This window comes from Muntiacus reevesi, chromosome 2 (genome assembly GCF_963930625.1).
Source record: "Muntiacus reevesi chromosome 2, mMunRee1.1, whole genome shotgun sequence".
Taxonomy (NCBI): Eukaryota; Metazoa; Chordata; class Mammalia; order Artiodactyla; family Cervidae; genus Muntiacus; species Muntiacus reevesi.
The window spans coordinates 155283319-155308088 of record NC_089250.1 but is presented as its reverse complement, the minus strand read 5'-3'; the positions used below and the strand labels follow the sequence as shown (position 1 = coordinate 155308088).

General features: G+C 46.4%; 1 protein-coding gene across 31 annotated transcripts in view; it reads right to left on the bottom strand.

The window, feature by feature from the left end:
- TCF7L2 (transcription factor 7 like 2) overlaps positions 1-24770 on the bottom strand; it is a 199032-nt gene that overhangs the window by 120825 nt on the left and 53437 nt on the right. For all 31 annotated transcript variants that reach the window (XM_065923351.1, XM_065923343.1, XM_065923347.1 and 28 more), the window contains one exon: positions 62-163. In XM_065923351.1, coding sequence (XP_065779423.1) covers positions 62-163 — 102 coding nt within the window. The remainder of the gene's footprint in view (positions 1-61; positions 164-24770) is intronic.

Below are 24770 nucleotides of genomic sequence, written 5' to 3'. Positions count from 1 at the left end.
ACAAAAGAACATTTTATCTCCCCACAATAAAAGAAGCAAACATCTCTGTAAGGTCACTTACAACGATGTGGGCTGGCGACGGAGAGCGAGCATCCTTGAGGGCTTGTCTGCTCTGGAGGGTCCCCGCCTGGACATCAAGTAGTGGCCATTTCATCTGAAGATACTGGAGATAGCAAACAAAATGAACATGGAAAATGAATTTAGAAAAGAAATGCGAAACAGCTATCCCAAGAGCTTTAGGATACATGACACACAGATCAGAAACTCCAAAACTTAAAAATGTGCAAATAAAGACACCAAAAAACGTGAAAGCAAGCAAATCAGAGGGACAACGACAAAAGAAAGTCATGCAACGCTGACAGGTTCTTCCTTGGAGTTCATGTTCAACAGGTACATGCGTGGAGCATCAGTGTTATTAGTAATTAGTTTTGTCTTTATATTCAAACTACATGGCCTCAGATAAAATGGTATCATTGATACTATCTCCTTTGGAGAACACCAGTAAGGGAGAGGGGAGAGCGAAGAAGAGAAGAGAGACCTCTCTTCTAAAGAAATAAAGCTAAATGAAATCTCAAGTCATGGATACCCTACTCAGTCATTTCATTGTTTGCAACTCTTTGCAACCCCATGGACTGTGTAGCCTTCCAGGCTCTTCTGCCCATGGAATGGAATTTTCCAGGCAAGAATACTGGTGTGGGGTGCCATTTCCTACTCCAACAGATCTTCCTGACCCAGGGATCGAACCCGAGTCTGTCTCCTACGTTGGTAGGCAGGTTCTTTACTACTAGTGTCACCTGCGAAGCCAACAGATGTGCCCAAGGAGACCATCAATTCCAAATCTGCTCTTTCAACAACCTTCATTTCTAAAATGCCATCATCCTTCACCTTCAAGAAAGCTGAGTATATATGTGCAGCTGTCCTTTACTAGAAGTTACTCGAGTAAGGTGAGCATGGAATTCCTCATCCAATTCCAAAGCTTGTAAGACAAAAAGTATTTTTCCATTAAGAGATGCACAGACAGGGCGCAATGCAATTTCTACATTCACAAAAGGTCAAAGAAATTCTTAAATAACACACGTCATACCATAAGGAGAAAAACAAAGGTATACACCAAATGGGTCCTTCTCTATCCTTCTCTGAGGTAGAAAATGAATACATGACATTAGAGCAAGAGCGCTGCTTCTGTCCAAAGTGACACCTCACCTTTCAGAGAACAACCCCTTGATCCAGCTCCCCATCATGTATATGAGGGAGGGAGGCAGCCTGTCTAGTCACAGAGATATTTAACACACATGTAAGCAACTTGCAGGCATCTGACTTTTGTTGGTGACTTTACATCAGTTTCACTTCACAAACAAGCAAAACTTAAAGACACGATGCCAAGATTTTTAACAAGGATGTCAATACTAGCCTTTGTACCTCCAAAGGTCAACTGGTGAAGGCGCCATCTTGATCGTTCCAGAGGCTAGTTTTATTACTAATTCTATAGAAACTTTTACTTAAGGAACACAGATTAAAGCTTGTCTCATGCACAGACTTCCTGCGAAGCATCATGTGTTTCCTCAGAGAACCTAGGCACATGTGAGGGGGCCAACTCACCACAGGTAAGTCAGGACAGAACGTGGCGAGGCTCTGACAGGGACGTGGGGAAGGTGGCCAGGGAATGCCAGGAGAGAAGGTGCATGTCTGAGGAAAGAGACTGAGGTGAGGAAGACTGAACAGAGAAGGTCTTGTCAAGTCAGAAGGACTCAGACAGAAAGAAAAAGGGACAGCAAAGGGAAGTCCAGAAAGAAGGAAGGGTTTGCTCCACTCCCACATGGGATGTTAAGAGCCAAAACTATCCACAAGCTTTTCCATGGGTTCCTCAAATACATGACTGTTCCAGCAAGTTAAAGGTGACACCTAAAGCTGGAAGACCTAACCCGGAAGCTACCTGCCAAACTGAGTTGTCATTTACCCGGCCTAGATCTAGACGGAGTTGGAGGAACTTCTGCCACTTCAGATCTTTCACGTAGAAGCCTCCTGTGGTGAGGAAATTTGGTTACTAGTTCTGGTAACTCACCACAAGACCTTCCGGTTTCTCCTCTATTACTGAAGTTGTCAGCTCTAAGGGCAATGGGTGAGGGGCTGTCCCAAGCACCAAGGAACTTCTAGGATTCTGGGCCCCCAGACAGGAAATGTCAGCAGGCACACCCCGCCCAGTGACCCTTTTAATTAAACCATCTCCAAACATTTGTCCGGAAGCAACATCGTCCCAAATTAAGAGCCACTGAAGTAAATGTTTCCATGGTCTCCCTCAGGCCTATAACCCGAGCCAGCGGGCTATGGGAGTCTCTTCTGCCTGGTCTCACCCTTACTTCTTCCCATTCTCACTTGCCACATAAATATATGGGCCTCATTGGTCAAAACCACTCAATAGAGTCATTTCCTTGAGGCCAACCAAAATGGACATCCGCCAACACTCACCTCTTCATCACATAAAAAGCCTGTGAAGAAAGATGCCAAGCCAAGTCGCCACACACCTCCACCTCCCTCTCTGCCCTCAGTTGAGAGGGCTGGATTCACAGATGAGTTTCTGGCCATCTGCAAAAACTGATCTGACTGTATCCAAATACCAGCTCCCCAGATTGAGGAAATGTAGGCTTTGTTGGAGGTGACAGGCCAGCCCTAGGACCCCACCCAAGAAAGATCATACCCATAATGCAATATTAATACGGAGACTTATAATTCTTACTTTACATAAAAGCTTCATTGTGAGCCACATCCAATCTCCGCAGGCTACCTGCACCACATATTTTTATGAGCCTACATTTCAGCGCTCCAAGCCTACAATACACATAATTTTCAATTATGTTAGGGCAGCCCAGGATCACTGCCTATATAACATTACTGGTTGGAGGAAATGAGACTCGGCCCTGCTGCCCAGAGAGAGCTAACCAGATCCAGATGGTGAGGAAGACAGCCCAGGTCCCGCCGACTCGTAGCCACTCTGCAGTGACAGCCCCAATCTCTCCATCCCGCTGTAACTCGATCCCACAGAACGGCTGGGTCCCCACGAGGCTGTGCCCATCCCCTGGGCCTAGACTGGCACTCAGGCTGACGAGGTTCCTTTTTGGGGAAACAAGTATTAAGCCAGGAGTTTTTAAGGAAGTTATTAACCTCCTGCAAAAGTGATGGGTTTCCCAGGTTCCTTCATCTTCTACAATTGGTCCTTATTAATAGGGAAAATAAATAAATAAAGAGAAGAAAAAGGAAATTAGGTACTATTATAGCCTCGAGGAAAATCTTTTCCTTCCTGGAGACATGAAACAGCAGGAAATTCTATTCTGTTGGGTCCTAAAGGAAGACCTGAAGGGGGAGTCATCTCAGACTGACGGAAGGGCTGGATCACCACGCCACGTTTTCCCAACAGTTCAACTTCGGTTTTATATCCTTTTGGGGAAGGGAAAAAAAAAGTTCCCACCATCCCACTATAAAAACAACACTGGGCTCCAGGCTCCCTTCCTTCTGGGCTGCTCAACGTGGAAATTATGAATTGCCTACAAAAACATTAAACTTTTCAACAAACTGCAATCAAACGGGGCTGTGGGAATTCCTGCATTGAAAACTGTTGAAATGGAGTCTACTCGACTTTCATTTTGTAAAAATAAATAAATAAGTAAATAGGGCCATCTTGGCTTAAGCATTTCATCCTTTGTTTAATAATAATGTTCTGGTCATGGCCCATTAGAGTTTCCTGCCCGTCCCCCCACTCCCTAATCACATTTTATGACATATCTCAGGGAGCTTAAGTTAAGCTTTGGACTTGTGGGCAAAGTCTTGAATATATATACACACCACCAATGGCCTGAAAGGAATCAAGGTGGTTTAAAGGCTTGTTGAATTGTCAGAAAAAAAAAAAAGAAAAAGGTACACAGCTCTAATTTCTCCTCCTCCACCCTCCCTAATAAAAAAGGAAAAGTGAAGGCAAATGGGGAAGGTCTTTGAAATCAAAAGCTACCTCCAGTATCTATGTTCCTGGTGATGAGTAGGTACTCAAGTGGGCCTGATAGGATCTGCTTCCAAAAAGGCATCCCCGTTCCCCATGAGTCCCAATTCCATGACAAAGATGGCGAGGAGAGGCTGCTTTCATCACTCCCTTCCACTGGAGGGGAACTCCCTTCCAATGGATGGGCACATGGAGACCACCCCTTAATTGTTCAAGGCAAGGTTGGCAAACTTCTTCTGCAAAGGAGTGTGTGTGTGTGTGCACACACGTGCTCAGTCGTGTCCAACTCTTTGTGACCTCCTGGACTGTGGTCCTCCAGGCTCTTCTGTCCACAGAATTTTCCAGGCAAGAATACTGGAGTGGGTTGCCATTTCCTTCTCCAGGGGATCTTCCTGACCCAGGGATCGAACCTGGGTCTCTTGCATCTCTGGCATCAGCAGGCGGATTCTTTACCACTGTACGAGCTGGGAAGCCCTGTCCTATAAAGTGCCTGATGATAAACACCTTAAAGTTTGTAGCTACACTCTGCTGTAGCTACAAAAGCCACTACAGGCAATAATACATGTATGTGTTATGTCATGGCTGTGTTCCAACAAAGCTTTGTTTACAGATGCCGACATGTGAACGTACTGTGATTTTCCTGGGTCAGGAAATATTATTCTCCTTTTGATTTTTTTCAACCATTTAAAAATAATGAAAACTGTTCTCAGCTCACAGACTGTACCAAAGGTGGCAGGCAGGACAGCTTTCTCCTGCGGGCTGCAGTTTGCCATCCCCAGCTTAGGGGCTGAGTGTGCAGATACCTGAGTCATGTCAGACGGAACACATTCCTTCACTGGGTCTTAAAGGCAGACAGTCACACGCCAGCACATAGAAAAGCACGTTCAGTGGCCCAAAAGCAACGCTATGGATGAAGCATCACTGGCAGACTCAAGTTGGAGGGGAAGAAGCTTGGAAAAGCATCTGAGCTCTCTGGCTGTGACTCCCAGTCACAAGGTCCAACCACTAGACCACAGTCTCAACGGGAAGAACCATCCCTCCTTCCAAAATGGAAGTCTGAAAAGCCCTGAGCAATTCTGACTGGAAAAGGTCCACGTGTCCAGATGTTCTCACCCAGCTCCCGGGAGACCCTGGCGACGCATCACATGTCAGAAGTCACCACACAAGAGCAGGGGGCAGAAACCCCGCAGGTCAGGGTGACGCACCCCGGCAGCTTTGGGATCAACTCTCGAGGTTCAGATGCTCCTCTCCTGCAGATCTTCCGTGCATCACAGTGATGGAATTGAGCCCCTGCTGTGCCAACCCCGTCTGCCACCAACGGACAGCATCAGTCCCTGGCTCGGGCAAAATGCAGGGTTCAGCACGGGCAAGGGGCACCATGAACCTGGACAGATTATTCAATGGCGATGAAGCCAGTCTCTTTTCGGAAAACAGTCCTTCCCATAGAAGGACTATCACCCAGAAAAGGGCTTAATTTTTACATTTTGAAGTCCTTGCTCCCCTCTCCTGGCCTGATACGCATTCTTTACCTAAATACAAAAATCAGCCACAACCAAACAGCCTCTTCAATCCAAGCTTTTTCTCGGTAGGGGTGCTTTTTCCTAGGAAAATCCGTTTTACAAGAATTCAAATTAATTGGAAACCATCCTCATGGCAGATTTGGACTGCGAGGTCTTCCTCACTCACTAGTGCCAGAAAGCTGTACATGTTATGTTTCTTATAAAATGGAAAGTCAATACTCTGCCTAAACACCCCACACTGAGAGCACTGCCAGCCATAGCCTGTCACGTGCAAGTTCACTCATCCTTCCTCCCCAGTAAGGTAACTTGCTCCCACCTACCCCCTGCAGGCTCATCAGGGATCAGGCCAACTCGAAGACAAAACTTTGCTCTAGAAGGGATAAAACATGATTATGTTCTCATCAATGAACGTTACAAAAGAAAGACTGGTGGCTCAGATGGTAAAGAGTCTGCCTGCAATGCAGGAAACCCGGGTTCGGTCCCTGGATCAGGAAGATCCCCCAGAGAAGGAAATGGCAACCCACTCCAGTATTCTTGCCGGGAGAATTCCATGGACAGAGGAGCCTGGTGGGCTACAGTCCATAGGGTCACAGAGTCAGACACAACTGAACAACTAACACAACACACCAGAAGCCACTCATCCTAAGAGGGAAACAGGAAAACAGTGAGACAATAGAAAGTCAAATACTAACGCTGATGGCACAGACACACTTCTCCAGGAGCTGGTACTGTGAGGCTCAACCCTAACACACATCCACAAAATTAGGTCTGTTGAGGAACAGGCTCGGCTGTCACTCTCTAAACCTATTTCATTCCTCAAAACTGGAAGATGGAAAACCCAGCCACCTTCTATCAATAAGCAATTTTGCCCTGGGGATCACAAAACCCCAATTTATCCAGCATGGTTAAAATATAAGAATCTTGTGATTAATTTCATGCTCTAGCCCACCCACTGAATCATATCAGTACCAACAGGTTTCCAAAAGTCAACAGTGATCATATATACCTAACAGTGGGAACGATGTAAGACTATTTCAGAAAGCTTCAAATCCTGCAGGATCCTTGACAGCCACCATTATAAACTTGGTTTGCTTAATGATGCAGATGCAGAGGGTATAGGAGATTAGGTTGCTCTGTCCTAGGTTAAAACAAAGTCTAATAATTTCTTCTTTTGAAAATCCACAGAAAACCTAAGATAGAGATTCTATTTAAAGAGGTATTATTTGTCTATGAAGCATAAGAGCACAGAAGAAAATTCAGGAACATGTGATTTCTACTGGTTGGGAATTAACATAAGTGAGTATATACTATAGTTACCTAGGAAAAGAAAACCAAAGATCTCAGAAAGCTGGGTATATTCTGAATTTGGAAAAGGAAAAAAGCTAAAAAAAATTCAATACGAAGATTGACTTTCTTTTTCTTTTTTTATCTCCCTATCTTTCTCAATGACACGGACATAAAGGAACTTTGAAATGTTTCCCTTAAAGTCACAACCCCATTTCTCAACATAAAAACAATATGGGGGAAAGGGCCAGGGGGCAGGGAGGGAAAGAGTGATCAAGGCATTTGGGCAAAACCATTTAAAAGCTCTAGCTCTATGGGCTAGTTGCTATAATTTTTTTTAATTGAAGTATAGTTGATTCACAAGGTTGCGTTAGTTTCTGGTAAACAGCAAAGGGATTCAGTTATATATGTGTATGTGTGTGTGTGTATTCTTTTTCAGTTATATATATATATATGTGTGTGTGTGTATTTGTATATATATCTTTTTCAGATTCTTTCCCATTATAGTTTATTATAAGATATTGAATATAGTTTCCTGTGCTATATAGTAAATCCTTATTGCTTACCTATTTTGTATAAAGTAGTGTGTATCTGAGAATCCCAAACTCCTAATTTACCCCTTTCCTCCCTTCCCCTTTGGTAACCATAAATTTGTTTTCTAAGTCTATGAGTCTATTTCTGTCTCATAAATAGGTTCATTTGTATCATTTTTCTAGATTTCATAAACAAGTGATATCATGGTATCTGTCTTTCTCTGACTCACTTCACTTAGTATGATAATCCCTAGACAGATAAGATTCTTTAAATAAAATTCTTACAGTTAAACTTTTCACTCCAGATCATAATAACTAAAGGGTCCTAATATTAATAGTATTGCTTCACATTCAGAGGGTATTCAGAGTTCATGACCACACTCATAACAATCCTTTGAAATAAATAATCAGGAAATTACAACCAACATCTGACAAGGAGGGCACAGGGGCCAGCAGAGCAGCCCTGGGCTGCCCAAGGTCCCTAGGTCAACTGGTAGCCTTGCAACACACAGGGTTCCAGGTCAACAAGATGTTTCAACCACATCCTGACCGATTTTTCAACTCCCCTCTACCTTCCTTGGGTTTCTTATCACCTGTGAGGCATCCTCACCTGAACTCTAACCAGGGATCAGCGTCCCAAACGGTACAGCTAAGGGAATGTCTCACGGTGTCCCCAAAGGGATAAACGAACCTCCACCATTCACCATCTTTCTTCTCCCCCATAGGTCACTGGGCAAATGTTCAACTATATTTCTCCAAGCCCACCAAAAAATTATTTCTACAAGAGTTCCTGAGGACACAGATAGTAATGGAGAAGCAAAGCTAAACAAGCAAATAAATAAAGAAACAAACAAAATCCAATAACCCAAACTTGGGATTGCCTGCTTTGAATCTCTCCAACTCTTCAGCTTAGGACCCTAAGATATTTTTGCACTTAGCAACAGTGGTTTTGCAGAGAGGTTATGGGCTAGCAGCTCATGGAAGTACAAGTAGCTCATGGAAGCACAAAGCTGTCACCAGGACCTCCTTCTCAAACCCAGATGGGCCCCTGGGGCTGAGGCAAGCCTCCCTTCCACTTTCCAGAAAGTCAATCTGAAAATTATGACTGTGTGCCCCTAGGATTCGCGCGTTGGGATAAAGTCTGGAAACCTACTTTCCAGATCCAGCTCTGCCGCTAGTTGGGCCATCATTCCAATTTCACTTCTTCACTGGGCAGCCTCTTCCCCACTCTGGGCCTAAGTCTATGGCAGGAAATTGAGGAACATGACCCCCAAAATCCCTTCTGCTCTAACACGTGGATTCCTGCAGCATTCACATAGCATATGCTCAGTGTATGATGTGAACTACATATTCTAAGGCCTAGAAAAGCTGTCTAAGACCCAGCCAATGAAACAAGAAGGTAATGAGCGGTACAAGGGTGAACACAAGAAAGGTAAGTAGAAACATCATGAAAAAAGATTTAGTTCTTGATGGTGACATGGTCCCCGGTTCATAAACCATGATGGTTTGTTTAGAGACATTTCTCCTCACCCACTCCAGACCTGCTTAATCAAACCATTTGGGAGCGGACCCAGGAGTCTGTATTTTCATTTTCCCAACTTGCCAAGTGACTCGGGATCAGCCATTAGCATAAATTTCCAGTGCTGTGCAGTGTCGATAAAGAGCTCGCTAAGCGTATGCAGATGCCACCTTCCCTTCCAAAGACTCTCTTCAACATCTAAAATGATTGTCACTACATCCTTTTTAAGCGGTCGAAGCACATAATCTCCAAATCCGTTTTTAAAAAAAGTGAGGTAGAGAGAAATTAAGTGACTTCATCATGCACATACTAGGGATTCTGAACCAGAATGTAACGTTTGGGTATTTTCAGGCCAGAACTCAAAGTGAGACTTGAGTAGAATGGGCAATGAATGGGTGACCTCCAGGGGAGGGCAGAAAAAATGCATAGAGGGGAAAAGGGGTACAGCCCCCACTTCTACAGAGACCAGCAGGAAACCAGCCTCCAAGAGACAGGGTATCACTCTGTCAGGACCAAAAGTCCCCACCAAGACTGGCTATGTTGCAGTCTTCAACCAGCTTCAAGACTGAGTTCCCCACAAAAGAGCTATGGGTTCCAAGAAATGTCAGCTCCACTATAAGTACTCAAGTCTCTGAGCCATGGGTCAGAGGACATGAAGCCACTGGAAAAACATGAGAGGAGAAGCCCTGGTCCTCAGACTCAGGTCGCCTAGTCTTCAGCATCAAGACAGGCAGTCGCAGCTCATTCCCTACAGCCTCCAGATGGTGGCTGACAAACAACAACGGCTCGCGTGTCAATGTAGGGACCTCACACAGAGAGAAAAACTAGAAACAACCTACCTTTAGACAGAGAAACATTTAGTCTTCTCAATTGCAAGTCACCACATTTTTTATTACTGTTTCTTATAAAAAGGCCAAGTAGTCCTGTTGGTTGGACTGTCCTGGTCACCGCCTGTTCCCTTACAAGCACGAGGTGGATGCAGGCACACGACCAGGAAAATAAGTTGGAAGTCCCATACTTGCGACCCAGAGCAGATCAGGGTTCAAGTATGGGCATCAGGGGAGCTCAGAATATGGAGCACACTGGGATAAAAGCACGCACCAAGCCTCAGCTGATGGATGGATAAGTAAAATGTGGTATATCCATACAATGGAATATTAGTTGGCAACAAAAAGGAGTAAATACTGACTCATGCTACAACATGGATGACCCCTGAAAACATGCTAACCTAAAGAAGGCAGACAAAAAACGTCACATATGGTACGATTCCTTCTATATGAACTATCTAGAACAGGCAAATCCATAGGGACAGAGAGTAAAGGGGGTGACTACTAGTGGGTACAGACTTTCTTTTCAGGGCGATGAGAATGTTCTGGAAATAGACAGTGATGACATTGGCACAGTCTCGTGAATACACTAAAACCCACTCAACTGTATACTTTAAATGAGTAAATTTTACGGTATATGAATTAGATCTCAATTTTTCTAATTACAAAAAAAAAAAAGTACCAAGTCTCTTGACAGTTTTCACATTCGTTTCAGAGACCAGCGGGGCAGGAGAGAACAGATCCATTCACACAGACTCCACCCAGAATGCCTAAGAATGAACTGAAAAACAGGTGAATCTACTCTTTAAAAAAAACAAAAATCATATCTTCCAAAATTCTGTGGGACTCACAATTTCCAAATGCGGTTTTGGTTGGTGTCAAATCCTTGAGGAGGGACTGTTACAATGGCAGGTGAACAAGACTCCGTGAGAGCTGCATCACCCTGAATTAGATACCCTGGATTAGAACAGCCTGGGAGAGAAGAACAGAACTGTGTGCTGTTTCAAGGCTTGTGGCTAAAACCAAACAGAGCAGAGCAACTGAGTCAACAGAACCACGGGGAGTTCAGAGACCTGAATCCTGCCATCTATGCTCCGCTTTCCCCGATGAGGCAGGTCATTGAGGCTCCACACCTCAATTTCTTCAACTAAAAAATGGGCATGGAATTGTCTGCCTAAAATCTGACAGACTTCCTCACCAGCTTTCTTGCTCACCAGCTTCCAGAACTCAAAGGATAAATGGTGTAAATCAAGTAAAAGAGTTAACATAAAATTCGAGAGTTAAGATTCGTTATTTTTTCCCCTACCTGCACTAGGGATTTAAAAGTCAAAAGTTACAGGTCTACCATGGAAACTGTTAGAGACATAGTCATCAAATGACCCTTGAGAGGTAGGAAGCCAGAGAGTAACAGGGTCTTGGTGACCTGGAAGGGTTATTTTAAACGCATGCATGATCAGATCACAGCAGATATTAAAATGAAAAACGCCGAAAAATTCCTTCCTTTCTCCCTGGCCGAGAGCTCTTAAGACTTGGGTTTTTCTGATTAGGGCCTTCTCCCTATAATTCCACATTTCTTGACGACGAGACCATCGAAAGTCCTGGCAACCAATAAGCAACCAATTAAGGTGCTTTAGTCAAGCTCACATAGGAACCAAACGCAAGAGAGGCCTCCGCTCCCATCCTCAAACTCCAACCGAAACCCTGAAGCAGCCTGTGTTTCCTTTTTATTTTCCCCCCTCTTGTCACATTTGAAAGAGGTCGGTGGCTCCAGCAAGGTCTCCCTGTCCGAATTTTTATTGTCCAATTCTAGCTGTGACAAGCATGTGGAGATGCTTCGTAACGCGACACCCAGGGAGCCGAAAGGTCAAGCAACGGCGCTGGTTCGTTTCGCAGGGGGAGAAACGAACCCCCGAGCCGGGGAGGGGAAGATTTAGTGAGGCTGACCTTCTGGAGGCCCCCCGGCCCCCCTGCACACAAGTCTTGCTGCCTCAGCCAGAAGCGGCCTGCCACTCAAGTATCATCTTGCTGTAACAAATTACTCCTAACCCAGGATTACGGCTCTTTCCAGATCCCTCCTAGAGAGCAAGGAAATAAACATTCTCTCCCAGGACTCAGCCCCAGTTGTTTCTCCTGTTGGTAATCCCCGTCTCTATTTGCTGCTCCTACAAGCCCGCGTCTGGGAGGTCTGCGAGACCATTCCGGCCCACTCTCCTTTCAGACACCGGCTGAATGTCTCAATTGTCCATTAAGCGCGGCGAAAGATGAAGGCAGGCTTTCTGTCCGGAGGAGCCTCACACAATAGTTCCCTTTGCCCACACACTTCTCGTCCGCCGGCGGACTCCACTGGCCGGAGCCCAGTCACTCAGGGAAGTCCACACCCCACATTCTTTCCCTCACGTTCCTCACAGGGACGAGTGAGGACAGGTCGCCATCAAGCCACTCGGCTCAGCTCTGCAGCATCTCAGAGAAAGACGCGGGCTGCTCCCACCCCCGGGGACAGCATACCACTGGGGGGAAGGTTCAATAAGGGGGGTGGGGGAGAAAGATCTAGAAGGAAGAGGCAGGAGAGTAGGCTTCAGGCAGGAGAAACTGTCTCCGATCCCAGCCCGTGGCTTCCTCTAATAAACCACCAGGAGGTATTTTGAGGGCAATCACCTCATTCCGGGAAGGAAATACAGTTGTCCGCTTGCAGAGGCTCCCGTGGGACACCAGGACAGTCCAGTCACTCGGGACATGGCGGGCTCTTGTGTGTTTTTAATTGTATACAGAGAAAGACCAGAACATGCCAAGAGGCAGAGAGAGCAGAACAATGGATGTTATAATCAAAGTGGGTGATTGGAAGAGACAGGATCTCAGGGTTGTTTGACAGGGACTTTCTCCCTGGAGAGACACAAGGGCTGACACACTCTGAGCTGGGAGAGAAACTTTCTAAAATAACCCAAAGGCACTGAAGGGACAGACATACCTCCATCAAAACTTCAGACAACAACGGAGAAAGATAAGTACCATATGATACCATTTCTATGTGGAATATTAAAAAAAAAAAAAAAAAATGACACAAATGTACTTATCCACCAAACTGAAACAGACTTTGAAAACAAACTTAATGGCTACCAAAGGAGAAAGGCAGGGGGAGAGATAAATTAGGAGTTTGGGATTAACATATACACGTTGCTATATATAAAAATAGAGCATCAACAAGGACCTACTGTATATAGCACAGGAAACTGTACTCAGTATTCCGTAATAACCTATATGGGAAAAGAATCTGAAAAAGAATGGATACGTAAACCTGGCGTACACTTGAAACTAACACAACACTGTAAATCAATGATAAGATTAAAAACTAAATTGTGAAAAGAACCCAGACAACAAAACAAATTCCTGTTCCAAAAAGAAAAGGAACACAAGGCAAAGAAATGGAGTTAGGTGACACAAGTCATTCTGAATTGAGCGACACCTTCACCCTCCCACATGTAATAAGCCCAAGTCGACCACCTCCCCTTGCTCAACTGGGCCACTGTGCGTCTCTAAACCAACTTGTTCTTTGCTTTTGTGGTTTTAGGCTTTAAAAGAACTTGGCTGGGGAAGGAGCAGTAACGATCTAAGCTAACCACTTAGCTCATTAGTATGTCATCTGGACAGGCAAAATCAATTCCAACAGCATCAAGTTTGGTTATTCCCTCCCCCAAAGGTCTGCACTATTAATAGCAAGAAAGTTTCCCAGGCTTCAGTTTATTCGTAATCCCAACCAGCCCTGACCACAGAATCTGGCCATCTCCACTTTTGAGAGCTCCCAGAAATCTGGGAGAAGAAACTTCGGGTCTCAGTCTTTTTGACAGCAGTGCAAAGATGTGGGAGGCAGCTGAACTTAAGAGATTTCAGGTCAAAGAGGGCTTCATCTCCAAAAAAGGGCTGGGTAGCCATGGCGAGGAACTAAGTGCTGTCTCTCTAGCCACCTAACAGCGTCTCTGTGCTCTCTTCTAGCCTGAGCTGACCCTAGGGACACAGGTCACCACTCTTTCTCCCCATTGTGGAGTCAGCTGACAGAAGCGTCTAGAAGCAGCAGTCTGGTTCAAAACAAACCTAAAACCTCACTAACTCAGACCAGCAGAGAGCTGGAATGCCTGGTTTCAAATCCAGGATCTGCAGCTTAGTACTTTTAGGATCCTGGACAATGGCTTCACCTCTCTCAGCTTCCCAACCCCCGCCTGCAGAGTGAGGATAATAACATGGGAGCAGCGAGAGTACGTCCCTCTTAGGCTGGGTACGAATGGTCATGTTCCACTATAAACTACACCTTCCTGATGCATGTGATAGAAGGCCAGTGAGGTTTGAGTCCAAGGAGCGAGCAATCTCACTGCAGGAAGTAAAAGAGAAGCAAGTTCCGTGCAATAAATGCAGGAAGTCAGCAGAGAGGCCGGTCGCGTTGGAAGCCCGACCAACAGACCAGCTGATAATGACACGCCATTACTGTCCACACGCAAACGGGAAAGTAAGAAACTGTTCATTCGAGTATTTAAAATATATCCCTCTTCCTGTCTTTATGTACCCTGGCAAAGGGCTTTGCCTTGAGAATTCCACTGCGCTGTCTCAATCAACCAACGTCCAAATGAGCGGAAGCCAAGTTCACGAGGCCCCACTGAGTGTCTCCTCGGGTGCAGGTGACTGTCCAGTCATCCACCTGACAGGCCAACGGGAGTCCACCCAGCTCGCTCTGCAGACACGGGGGTCACCAAGTGAGTCACACGATGGCCACAATTGAAGAGGAAAACACAAATCCAGCAAATTCTCCTGAGTGACAGTCCACACCATGCCTTTAATGTCAAAGGACCCCAGGAGCCTTGTTCTTTCCTCCACTAAGTCCCCTTGCTCCCTTTCCTCTGGACCACTGAGCCCCCACGGGGTTCATCGAATCTACTACTGTGAGGACTTAGAGAAGCAAAACAGGGGTCATGGGCGCTGCGTGCACTCAGGCCAAGTTCCTAGATCACATCCAGAAGCAGCTCAGACCCGGGTTCAAACCCCAGCTCTGTAACTCCATTCAACTCACCAGAGTATGCACAGAGTGCCCAATATGGGCCAAGTGCTGACACTCAAAGAAAATTTGAGTTCTTTAAAAAAAGATATCGAAGCAAACCATCTAAGTAGGGTGAGCCTGGGCAAATCATTTCACTACTCTGAGCATTAGTTTTTCTCATCTGTAAAATGGGAATATACACAAAAGCCATCTCCCAAGTTCTCATGAGGATCAAACGCTTGGCCCAGTGCCTGGCATATGGCACGTGTTTAGTAAATGCTATTATATCATTAGCAAGCAATAATATTGCTATTAACATGATCAGTATCAACAGAATAAAACCCCTGGAGCTATTGCACAATTCTAAACCATCCAAAAAAGTAAATCATCACATACTATCTTAAGCTTAAAGGGAAATGAACACTTAGCTCGAAGTAAAGCAAAGTGACCGAAAACACCCCTAGTTAAGCAGTCTCACCTCTCCAGATTATTCCCATCCCATCCTTCAATTCATTCACTCCCAGCCTTCTGGTCAAGTGGAATTTTCCTGTTACCGCGTTTGGTCTTCTGCATGTCTGGTCTCCAACCGGGTACACCAAAGCTCAGCTGCAGGCCTGGTGTTCTAAGCCACTGCATCTCTTCCCTCTAACTGACCCTCAGAGAGTTCTTAAATGTCTGCAACCCCAGCAGAACTCTGATTCTTGCCTTTCATGCTCTGCAAACAGCAGACACATAAGGCACAAGCTGGCCCAGAGAACAGGGGGCTGCCATGCACTAGGTCAGACCCAGCAGTTGCTGCTCCAGGGCTACCAAGAAACCACACGAAATCACCATCCAAAAGACGTTTTACAATGTGCATATGAAAGAAAGATGACAAAGAAAAAGAACAAATCTCAAAAAAAACCCCAAAAAACCTACCGCTTTTCTCCCACGTCTTAATTTTTGTGTTTTCCTCCTCTATCTCTCTTTGGAGATGTCAATAAGATTTACAACCTTGTCCATTAAAAATATTGCCTAAAGAAGGGGTACCCCGTGGGGAAAGGGAAATTTGAAGACCTCCCTGGTGCCTCTGGCTCACCACAGTTGGGCAGAAAAACAAGATCAGCCATGGGCACCCTGGTTCAGTCCAAAGACCAGGGTGGATTTCCTCCTGAGCTGACCATGTACTTTGAGAATGGTCAGAGCAAAAGTCCAGGCTGTAAATGAGCCGAGTGAGATACGAAGATGTCCAGAACAAACACGGGGAATTAAGTTTTAGGTGCAGTTTATAAAGAGTGGGAAGTGGAACCAATTCTGGTGCAGGAATCCCAGTAATAACAAGTGCTCAGTTGTGTCCAACTCTTCGCAGTCCCATGGACTGAAGCTTGCCAGGCTCCTTTGTCCATGGGATTATCCAGAAAGAATAATAGAGTGGGTGGCCATTTCCTACTCGAGAGGATCTTCCCACCCAGGGAATGAACCCACGTCTTTTGCGTCTATTGCACTGGGAAGCAGATTCTTAACACTAGTGCCATGCGGAAAGCCCAAGGGAATCCCAGACCACCACTCAGACCCTCAGAGACTTTGGGCAGGACACCTAACTTCTCTGAGCTCCAGTTTTCTCATCTATAAAATGGGAGATACAACAGCTCTTTCGATCAGAGATGCTATCAAATCAGGACTGCATGTGGTGGCACCCAGGAGATGATTAAGTGCTCAGGAAACAAATGCCAGCTCCATGACCATGATTGTTACTATGAAGCTGACGTTTGCCACACTTGGGGATTTTGGAGATACGTCAGGAATGCTTTTTTCACTCTTATCATCCAACACTACAGTTCGTCATCAGAAATTCACTCTCTAAGAGGTAGAAATAAACAGGGAAGATATGTGATAGGAAAAATGAAAAGAAAGCAGTAAGTCAGGAGAAATCATCTCCCGTTTGTGTTCTTACTAAAGGAAATGCCCTCCATCAAGTCCTTTACCCAGTTTTTCAGATAAGTTTTCAGGAAACCGAGCGGAGAGAGCCCAGGCAACCAGCCCAAGGTCACAGGATTTGGAAGTGAGGGTCAGGAGCGCAGGAAACACGTGTGTGTCTCTCTGGGCCCCTGTGCCAAGCGCGCACGGTCTCTTTAAGCCTCATTTAACATTCGACAAATATTTATTGATGCCAGAGCCGGGCATTACACTGGGTGCCAGAGACAGAAGAGAAAGATCCGCAGGGCCTGAGAGTCAAGTGACCTGGGTGTAAAGTCCTAGCTCTCACCCAACCTTCTGTGTGAAGGTGAGTACAGATTTCAGCTCCCCTGGCCCCCAGTTACTGCAAAATAATTTCCCTCATCCACCTCCCTCATGGGGTGAATGTAAAGATTCCCCCAAACCAGGATCTAGTTGCCTGGCAGTTTCTAGCCAAGCTTCAGGATTCAAATCAAGATCGGTTCCCTGGGATGTGTGCATGGATGCTCAACAGGGAGGGGATGTGTGCATACTTAGAGCTGATTCACTCTGTTATACGGCAGAAACCAACCCAACCTTCTAAAGCAATTATCCTCTAATTGAAAATAAATTTAAAAATAAAATAAAAAGATTAGCTTCCTTCCTTCTTTCCCCACAATCCCCTCCCATCTCCCCAGACAAGCCCTGGTTAATATAGTCTATAAGATAAAGATAATAGTAAGGTATCTGAAAAGCACTTAGACTGTAAAATATCATTATCAAATGTTATAAGAGCAATATTGTTATTAGAGGAATGGACCAGCCCTGCATCCACTGGCCGCACTGCCACCGCAGAGTTGCAGCAAAGCGCCTTGCCATCAGGTGAAGCCAAGCCAGTCCTCCAGCCCTGGAGGGGAGGGAGGAGGGAGGGGGGCGAGGAGTGGGCAAAAGGGAGCTAAGCTGTACAGGATGCTCGCATTTCCAGGCAGGAAAGAGAAGCACAAAGCAGGAGGACCAGACTGATCCACACGCAGCGAGGGGCAGGAAAGGTAGCGGGTGTCTGCATGCTTCTTTTCAGCTGGCTTGCCATCTGCCTGGCAGCCACTCCATCTATCTCCCCAGCCCTGTATCAGTCAAAAGAGCCTTCCAGGCCCCTCCAGTAGGCTAGGCACGTCCTGGGTGACCAGAACCCTCAGGTGACGTGGTATGGTGGCGTGGCTGCCCTCCAAACTCATTATCTTCAGACCCCAAAGAATCATTAGTTACAAGAACACACAATACACATACTAACTTCGAAAAAGCTCAACCCGAGGGCCACAGCACTTCCCAGTATTTTAAGAGGCATCCTTCCACTCACCACCTATTACTGCTGCTTTTAAAGAAGGGTAAAGGTGACATTTCCGCCTGTCACTGGCTCAAAGGTCACAACAAAGAAGCCAAGAGAGTGCTTTTGGGTTGTCAAGTCTATAACATAACATCAACCTGCCTCCCCCGATGCCAGCCACAGTGAAACCATCAAATACGGCAGTGGTTTACTTTTCGTTAAGGGGCAAGGTGTCAAGCCCAGCTGAAATCCACATTTAAAAAAAAAAAATAATGTTGGCTGCCCATGTGATCATGTGCATCCCTGAAAAATCAATATAGCCAAAACACTCGTCTATTTACCACTTTGAAAAAGAAAAAGCAACCACCTTTCGTAATGCTTTTTCTCTAAGTAGTGGGATTACGGACCATTCTTTCTGCTTGCTTTAGATTTTCTAACACATCCTTTTACTCCTAAAGAAAAATGTTAAAGAAAACCTATTTTCCAGTAAACTAGCAGATAGTTACAACTTACGCAGGACATAAAAGGTCAAAGGCGCCACCGTGTCTGCTGTCATTCAAACTGGTCATGTTCGCTGGGGTCAAGTCACTGTGTCGCCTCCCCATAAGGAAGAGATAAAACGGGCCCCCAAAACCACCAGCGAGCCCGTCCGCTAAACCGGAGACACAGTCTGGCATCGTTCCCCCTGGAGCCTCCTGAGGACTTCTTCAAAGGTGTCTCAGACACAGGGAGAACCCCATCTGGGGTTTCACGTGCTCTGTCCCACTGGCCCCAGAAACCCACTCCCACTCCCGCGTCACGTCTGGACGCGGCTCGGACGGCCACCCGCACACCCCCAATAACTGTGCTCCGCTTCCTGGTTCTCGTGGCTGCCTCCCAAGGTCACGTCCTGCGCACCTCTCTCCAGCTCCAGCACTGCAGCTGGCGAGGGTGAGGCGCTCCGCAAGTGAAAGAAACAGAAAGAAGCTGGGCTGTCCACGCCAGCAAGGCTCTCACAAAGGACTCGGGGCAAAGCCTGCAGGGCTGGCTGAGCGCCTTCCACCCATTCTCAACACCGACTCATCGAGGACCTCATCCCAGCCTAAAGGACATTTTCAACGCCTAAAGCACAGAGAGAATGCAGCAGAGAAAACAGGGCCACATACCCAGAGAGGGAATTTAATCTTCTCCCACATCTCCAGGGAGGCTAATCTTTATTGAGCACCTGCTACATGCCAGACCCTGGTCAAACGCTTGCCATAGGTCATGGAATCTTCACCATCATGATGTAAATGTACTTGTTTCCTCGGCAGTGATGGGAGATGAACTGGGGGATACGAATCCAATTTCTCAAGGCCTCTTAGAGACCAGCAGTTCCTCCATCACCCAGCACTGGGCTTGCTCCACAATTATGTGTCGATGGCCCCGATACCACCTGACTCAGCTCCCTCCAGCCCTCTACAATATGCTACAAAAGCCTGGTTTGCAAAGAAGATGCATATTTAACGTGTAAAGGTTTCCACTGAACCTCTCTGAACCTCAATTTTCTCATCTATAAAATGAACATAAGCTGTGCTTACAAGCTGCTATGAGAAGTAAATGAGACACAATTAATAGACACCAGCAAGGAATTTAATACAAATTTGGTTCCTCTGTCTTTTTTCTGAGAAATAAGGTGATCAGAACAGCTATGTCTGGCTCCTCCAATAATCAGATTCTTCCTTAGGAGATTCTGTAGGGTGCATGCCCTCCAAGCAGGAGGGTGTTGGGTGAAAGTGAGAAAAGTCCGCAGTGGCCAGAGAGGATGGCCAGCCTTCCCCTTGACTCCAACTCAAAGGGCCACATCCAGGAGAGCCCTTCCCAGCCAGGCTGTGATCAAGAGGGGCCCATTTAAAGTGTCTCAGCTATGACAGTACAGCCGGCAAAAGAAATGGGTGTGGGCAGCTGAAAAGCACACCTGAGGAGGGACCAGGAAGAAAGATGCTTAGTTGTCCATCGCCGGGCAATTCCTTTGCTTCCTCAAGGGTAGAACGGGATAATGCCCACTTCTCCCCACTCCCTCAGGCCCTTCATTCGAGCACTCATGCCTGCCTCACGGAGGAAATCATTCAGAAAACTCTCAGGCCTGCCCTACATATCACTACTCCATGGGACTCGAATCCCTCACGGTTTAGGAAGGTCTTATAAACCACATCCACGGGGCCTACAAGAAAGAGTTCAGGTATAGAAAACACAGGTCAAGTTTTGGCTTCACAGAAGACTAGGATTTGAGTATATTCTTGGCCGTCCTATGTTAACAGCAGACCAAGAGGAGAAGGCAATATGCCGGGGAGCTGCTGGTACAAGAATCTGCAGCTCTTCTTGCCAGGGGCTCTTTGCAAACTGGAGATAAGCCTCAAGAAGTGGTCAGTCCTCTGGGTTTCTGAGCCTCGGGGCAGAGACACACCATGGAGTTTACAGAACACCAGGCAGCAGAGGCTGCCGGGGGCTCACACGGTGCTCCTGTGTCAGAAGATGTCGGGATAACTTGCAAAGGTTTTTATTGGGGGCGGGCAGCAATCATTCTGCTGATAAGCAGAAGGCAAACCAAATCTTTCATTTCAAAAAGGACTGGCCCAAAGATCTTCCTTCCTCCCTCAGCAGTCCCATCTTCCCCACCAACCAGGCAGCTGATAAATGCAACTGAAGAAGGGAAAAGAGCCAGAGAGTCACCCTGCTCTGCCCCAAACTGCAGGGTACCAACCTCAGCATGCTAACATTTGATGAGAAAATGAAATGCTGATACACACCTACTTGAGGCCAGCATGAATCAGTCTGAACAGCACCTTGGAAGAAAAGCTATGACAAACCTAGACAGCGTATTAAAAAGGAGAGACATCACTTTGCTAACAAAGGTCCATCTAGTCAAAGCTATGGTATTTCCAGTAGTCATGTACGGATGTGAGAGTTGGACCATAAAGAAGGCTAAGCACCAAATAATTGATGTTTTCGAACTGTGCTGTTGGAGAAGACTCTTGAGAGTCCCTTGGACAGCAAGGAGATCAAACCAGTCCATCTTAAAGGAAATCAACCCTGAATATTCATTGGAAGAACTGATGCTGAAGCTGAAGCTCCAGTATTTTGGCCACCTGATGCGAAGAGCCGACTCACTGGAAAAGACTCTGATGCTGAGAAAGATTGAGGGCAGGAGGAGAAGGGGATGACAGCGGATGAGATGGTTGGATGGCATCATCGACTCTGGACATGAGTTTGAGTAAACTCTGGGTGATAGGGAAGGACAGGAAAGCCTGGCGTGCTGCAGTCCATGGGGTTTCAGAGAGTCAGGCATGACTAAAAGGCTAAACAACAATCACCATAGCAAAAGATCACTCTCATTCCCAACTCGCTTGACTCAAGTACATCTGGGTCCCCAGGAAGCAGATTCCCTAGCGTTCATATCACCGAATCAAGTGAAACTAAAAATCACAGTACGTGGAGCACAGACGAGGAGGACCGAAGGCAAAGCCTGACTCACTCACCCCACAGGCACGCAGTCCAGGTTGTGCCGGGGTTGAGAGGTCCCTGCTCTGGACTCACTGTGTCCCCACGCTTCTCTCACCTCCCCTGGCCACAGGCTCAGACAGACGGTACATGACTGACTGACTGTGATCCCTCACGTTTTCTTCAGTTTTGTTGGGCAGAAAGAGACGGCAGAAGGAATGGGCTTGGCACCAGCAGAAGGGGCTGCCCATTCTGGTTCAGACTAATAATAAATAATAATACTTTGTGCTTTTCTGCTGCCTTTCATCTGAGCATTTCAAAGTGTTCTGCAAACAGTAACTAATTATTCCTCCAGAATCCTACAGAGACAGCCAAGGAAAGGAGCCGACGCAGCCCGGACTCAGAAAAATTTCAGAATTTCTAATGCGCAAAAAATTCCCAACTCTCCCCAGGATGACAGTGCCCTGAAGATGGCAGAGGGGAGGTGGCAGTGAGGTCACAGGCCGAAGCCACCCCACAATTTTCTCCCTAGCGCTAGTCTATGACTTCCTCAAGTGATGCAAAGGTCACCAGCCACAGCCGTCTCGGATAGTAACAGCAGCAACTAATACAGTACATTGGCCAAGCCAGGGCACTTGTAAGAATAAGAGGGGGCACAACTCTGAGCCTTGTATGGAATCTACTCATTTCAGGATCCAGGCTTCCTGCATTCACGCACCAACATAATCAATGAACAGAGCTCCCAAGTGCCAAGTGCATACTTCCATTCCAAAAACATCACTGGGCCTTGAAACTACCCGATAGGATTAATCTGGTTCCAGACAGAGTGATACACAAACTAGATAGCTACAAGCACATGGCCCTTTCACAGACCCACCACAGTCCTGAAGCCTCCTACCTATGCCTTTCACAGTTCTTGGGAGACTTTACAAGACTATGCCTTTACAGACTTGGGAGGGAAATGCAGAGCATGTCGTATCTCAGGATTCAGAGCGCCAGAGTTTCAGCTGCATGCTAACCAGAAACTAACACATTCTCTGTCCAACCACCCTCATTATTCAGAGGCCAGTCTCTTCTAGAGGCAACTTCCTAAGTTCATGCACCCCTGTTCTCGCATGCTAACATTACTAGTTTCTGCATACAAGTTAAGTTCCAGCCACACATTCATGGATTCTGAGGCAGTGGAATATATAGAAAGTCTCAGTCAGCACTTCTTGGTTCTCTCCAATCAGCAGAAACTATTGAAAAATGTGAATTGTAGATGAGCATTATTTGTAAGAAAAATGTTTTCAGTCCCTCCAAACGCTTAAAGTAACCCGCAAAGATGCAAAGCAAATATGCCTTAGAGAAGATCCTTAAGGAAGCTGTGGAGAAGGCAATGGCAACCCACTCCAGTACTCTTGCCTGGAAAATCCCATGGACGGAGGACCTGGTGGGCTGCAGTCCATGGGATCGCGAAGAGTCAGACACGACTGAGCGACTTCACTTTCACTTTTCACGTTCATGCATTGGAGAAGGAAATGGCAACCCACTCGTGTTCTTGCCTGGAGAATCCCAGGGACGGTGGAGCCTGATGGGCTGCCGTCTATGGGGTCGCACAGAGTCAGACACGACTGAAGCGACTTAGCAGCAGCTAAGGAAGCTGTAGAAATGGTTATGGGCCAGGCAGGTGCTTATACATGAATGACAAGGCTTCTACAGGACCTGGGTGAAGCAGCCAAGTTAATGGGCCCTCTGCCAGCTCATTACTCAATGCCCACCAAACCCTTCCATCACAGCAAGAAAAAGAGATTTCAGTTTGGGGTACCAACCAAATTACCTGTAATTCAAAATTTCTAAGTATCCTCCTTCCTAAAATGCTTCTGCTTTCGGAACCCATCTTCCAGCTAGTTCAGACCATCTTAGCAGCACCCAGAACAGTATCTGGCCGGCTGCAGGCACTCAGCAAATATGGCAGACTTCATGAATAAAGTCAGAAAACAACTGCAATCATTCTCAACTCCATCCAATCCGTCCTCTCCACTCCCCAGATGGAGCAGTCAGTCCCCCAGCTCAAGTTCAGCAAAGACCATCCCACCCCCTAGAGCAGCATTTCTCTATCGTACACCCAGGAGTCACCTGAATATCCTTTAAACATCCCGTGGTCTAGGCTCCCATCCCCCTAGACATTCTAACCTAACTGGAATGGAGCATGGCCGGGGCATGAGCATTTGAAGTTGCCCGGGTGACTCTGTCATGCAGCAGTTTGAGAACCACTGCAAAAAAGAGGTATAATAACAGCAGCAGCAAGTGCTGGGGCTTGGGAGAAATGCAGACTTCCAGGCCCCGTCCCAAGGCTTCTCTACCAGAACCTGCCTTTTAACCAGGGCTCCCAAGGATTCAGTCACCCATGAGAACTTAAGGTCTCTCTAGCACACAGCATTCAAGGTCCTTCACAGTAGAATCCCAAACAACCATTCCAGCTTCTGAACCATCCACTGCCACCACTAGATCTCTTAACTGCCCTTTGACACAGTATTGCAGCCACCCCGCCTCTCTGAAAACTCCATGACCCCGTGGCCTTTTTGCTCATGTGGTTTCCTCCAACCTGGAATCTTCTAATCTCTAGGTCAGAAAACGACTGCTCAAATGTCAAGGCTTAAGCATGCAGGTACCAAATGTTTCCCAGTTCGCCAGAGCAATTCCTCCACCCCCACCACCCCCCAGGTCCTTAACCAGGGCCAGTGACCGTGGTCAGGGTGCTCAAACGTCTCTGAACTCCAGCTGTCTTGCCCGTAAAATGGGGACCACGACACCTACCTCCTTAACTGTTCAAGGACTCACTAAGATGACTCTTCTAAGTATGTAAATGTTAATATTATATGTAAATATTATACATAGTAGATTTCCCTAGTAGCTCAGTTGGTAAAAGAATCTGCCTGCAAGGCAGGAGACCCAGGTTCGATCCCTGGGTCGGGAAGATCCCCTGGAGAAGGAAATGACAACCCACTCCAGAACACTTGCCTGGAAAATCCCATGGACAGAGGAGCCTGGCGGGCTACAGTCCGCGGGACAGCAAAGCGTCGGCACGACTGTGTGCCTTTCACTTTCACATATATACATATGCGGACCTGGTGCACGATCTGCATAGGTGACTCAGAATGCAAATGATTCCAATCTTGTTCTCCTAAGGCAATGGTCCTTAAACTCTGGACTAACTTAGGGATCTTTACAATTACTGATGCCTCACTCTTCCCACAGAGCGGAATCTGGGTAGTGAGTGACATTTTTATAAAAGATGTCCGGTTGACTCAAATGTGGAACACATTGGGAAAAGCACTGTCCTAATACCTGATAGGTAGGAGACATCCATGGATAGGAGAAAATGACTCAGACGTAGGCT